We start from the raw sequence: 2,724 nt of genomic DNA, 5'->3' as shown, positions 1-2,724 counted from the left end.
TAGCAGGACTCTCTCTCTCTTTGCTAAAAGTTATTTTGCCTTTTTCCTTTTTGCCCAATAAATTCCGTTTTCCTTACTCTTCTACATGTCCGCAAGCCTAATCTTTCCTGGTTGTGTGACAAGAGCCTGGTTTTAGCTGAACTAAGGAGAAAGTTCTGCAACATTAGTGAGGATGTAGAGAAATTGGAACCTTTGTGCATTGCTGTGGGAATGCTGCAGCTGCTATGGAAAATGGTATGGCGTATTCTCAAAAACTAAACTATAGAATTACCATATGATCCAGCAATCCCACATCTGGGTATATGCCCAAAGGAATTGAAAATAAGGCCTAGAACAGATATTTGCACAGCCATGTTCAGAACAGCACTATTCAGATTAGCCAAGGGGTGGAAGCATGCCAAGTGTCCATTGACAGATGAATGGATAAATGAAATGTGGTATATACGTATAATGTGGAATATTATTCCATCTTAAAAAAGGAAGGAAATTCTGATACATGCTATGACATGCATGAACCTTGATGACATTGTGCTAAGTGAAATAAGCCAGTCGCAAAAGGACAAATACTATACGATTCCACTCATGTGAGGTACTTACAATAGGCAAAGTCACAGAAGCAGAAAGTAGAATGGTGGTTGTCAGGGGCTGGGGAGAATGGAAGTGAGACATATTGTTTGATAGATATGGAGTTTCTTTTCGTGATGTTGACAAAGTTCTGAAGATAGATAGTGGTGATGGTTGCACAACAATGTGAAAATACTTAATGCCACTGAATTGTAAACTTAAAAATGGTTAAAAAGGTACATTTTAGGTATTATATATTTTATCACAACAAAAAAATAAAATATAAAGACATCATCCAGAAGAATTGTGCTTCATTTAACAAACAGAAGATACTCCCAATCTTAATCAGTTGATGTTAGACAGGAAAATGGGAAGGCAAAGGTGATTGGCTGTAATGTTTCAGATTTATCAGCAAAACTAGGGTTTTTACATTCAACTAAATATGACAATTAGGTCATTTGCAAGAATGGAGCCTGCTTGCATGAGCTTTCATCTTTCAACAATGACAGCAGAAAGAGGAATAATAGACACTGGTTGCTAACTAATGCCCCTTACCTTTTTTGCATCTTCAGTAGTTGTAGCAGGAAATAAAAGCTTGCCTTTCTTTTTAACTTTTTTTTTTTAAAGGTACTCAAATGTCAACTTTATTGTTTCTATATAAACACCTTTTTGTACTGAAAACTGTAAAAATAACAAAGTTTGCTGTGATTGCAATCCAAATTTTTGAAAGCCAGAAAATCTAATTATTATGCTATAGCCAAACTACCTAATGCTTTCTTTATCCACAAGTAACTTTGCTTCAATTTCTTGATGTTGGGTTTCATCTCATTGACTTTGGGCTTCTAAGACACATGAGAATACTTATGTCATCTTGGCTTCTTTGGATCAAATCAAACAGTAGAGCTAAAGCTATTCAAATACATTCAAATTACACAGATCCCTTATAAATTACTAGTATCATAGTAGGAAGAAAAAGATACAAGAAGAAAAATACATCCTAGAACTCATTATCAAAATTATTGGTGTATAGTCTATACTAGCATAGAGTAGCTTTCTCAATCTGCTGTATAAAATTACCAGCAAGAAAAAAAGGTGCAAGAATAAGGTTTATGGCTGAAGTGGTTTGGTGCCATAATTCCCTATTCTAGCATTCTCAGAAGGATCCCATCCGTTAGACACGCAGAAACTGCAGAAACATCTGAATGGTCTTGATTCCTTCTTAACTCCCTTAAGCCCAGTGTTTGTTAGTATTCTTTCATGCGTACGAACTCTGCCGAGTAACACGTATCTGTATCTTGCCATCCTCTCTCTCTGCACAGACAGCAATGTTCTTACTCCTCTCCTCCTGTAAAGCAAGTCATCTGTGATTTCCCTGAGGATTCTTGCTCTTGTAGACTGTTCATGGAGTGAACCTTCCGGTAGAGGGGAAGGGGATTCATTACTAGCGTTGATAGTCAAGTTACTAAGGTTCTTTATCAACTTCTCGGAACAGATTTGAGAGGCCCCTGAATCATCCCGGGAATTTTCTTTGGTGAGCATTTGTGAAGACTCTGGAATGGAGGTTGGATTAAACTTCTGTGATGGGTCCATTGGCGTCTTGACACAACACTAAGCTTCTCCTGGATCTTTGAAACCTAGCAGAAACTGATGACGGAGCCTCAAATTGCTATAAGGTAGCCCGGGAAGAGGCTAAAAACCAGAGCTCCAACTTCTTTTTAACTTTTTAAGCTCTGCCAGTCTTGCTTGGCTTAACTGTCAAGATTCTTCACTTCCCTGTAATGTTCTTCATGTAGTCAACATGAATTTACTCAAGTTTGAGTAGATGTGATGGTCAGTGGTTTTGTGCAGGTTATTCTGTTTGCTCTTCAGATAGATTCATTCTCAGCCCTTCTCTGTTTTATTCTCTGCTTCAGGGGGAGATAATTATGGGCTGCATCACCTTGGCTCCATCACTCTCTGGCTTCTAGCACAGTTTGGCCATGGAGAGGTAGCAACAGGAGATGAAGCAAGCAGGAGGAGAGTGGTCTGAGCATTCTCTGGATGCTCCCTGCCTCACCATGGTTTTGGCGTGGCTGGGATCCTCTGTCTCCCACTACTGCATCTGTAGGGCAGCTCCCCTCCCTTGACTATAGATCTCACTGCACCCTGGAAACACCATTT

At 39.1% G+C, this 2,724-nt stretch overlaps 1 protein-coding gene across 1 annotated transcript; it reads right to left on the bottom strand.

Annotated features, from left to right (window-relative positions):
• Positions 1–1,671: 1,671 nt before the first annotated feature.
• On the bottom strand, positions 1,672–2,154 carry LOC129460046 (developmental pluripotency-associated protein 3-like). The gene has a single exon (XM_055237605.1). The coding sequence runs from the start codon at positions 2,152–2,154 to the stop codon at positions 1,672–1,674; it is 483 nt and encodes a 160-aa protein (XP_055093580.1).
• Between the last annotated feature and the right edge of the window lie 570 nt (positions 2,155–2,724).

The sequence above is a fragment of the Symphalangus syndactylus genome, chromosome 13, assembly GCF_028878055.3.
Source record: "Symphalangus syndactylus isolate Jambi chromosome 13, NHGRI_mSymSyn1-v2.1_pri, whole genome shotgun sequence".
NCBI classification, from domain to species: domain Eukaryota; kingdom Metazoa; phylum Chordata; class Mammalia; order Primates; family Hylobatidae; genus Symphalangus; species Symphalangus syndactylus.
The sequence above is the reverse complement of the archived record's forward strand: the minus strand, read 5'-3'. Positions and strand labels throughout refer to the sequence as shown.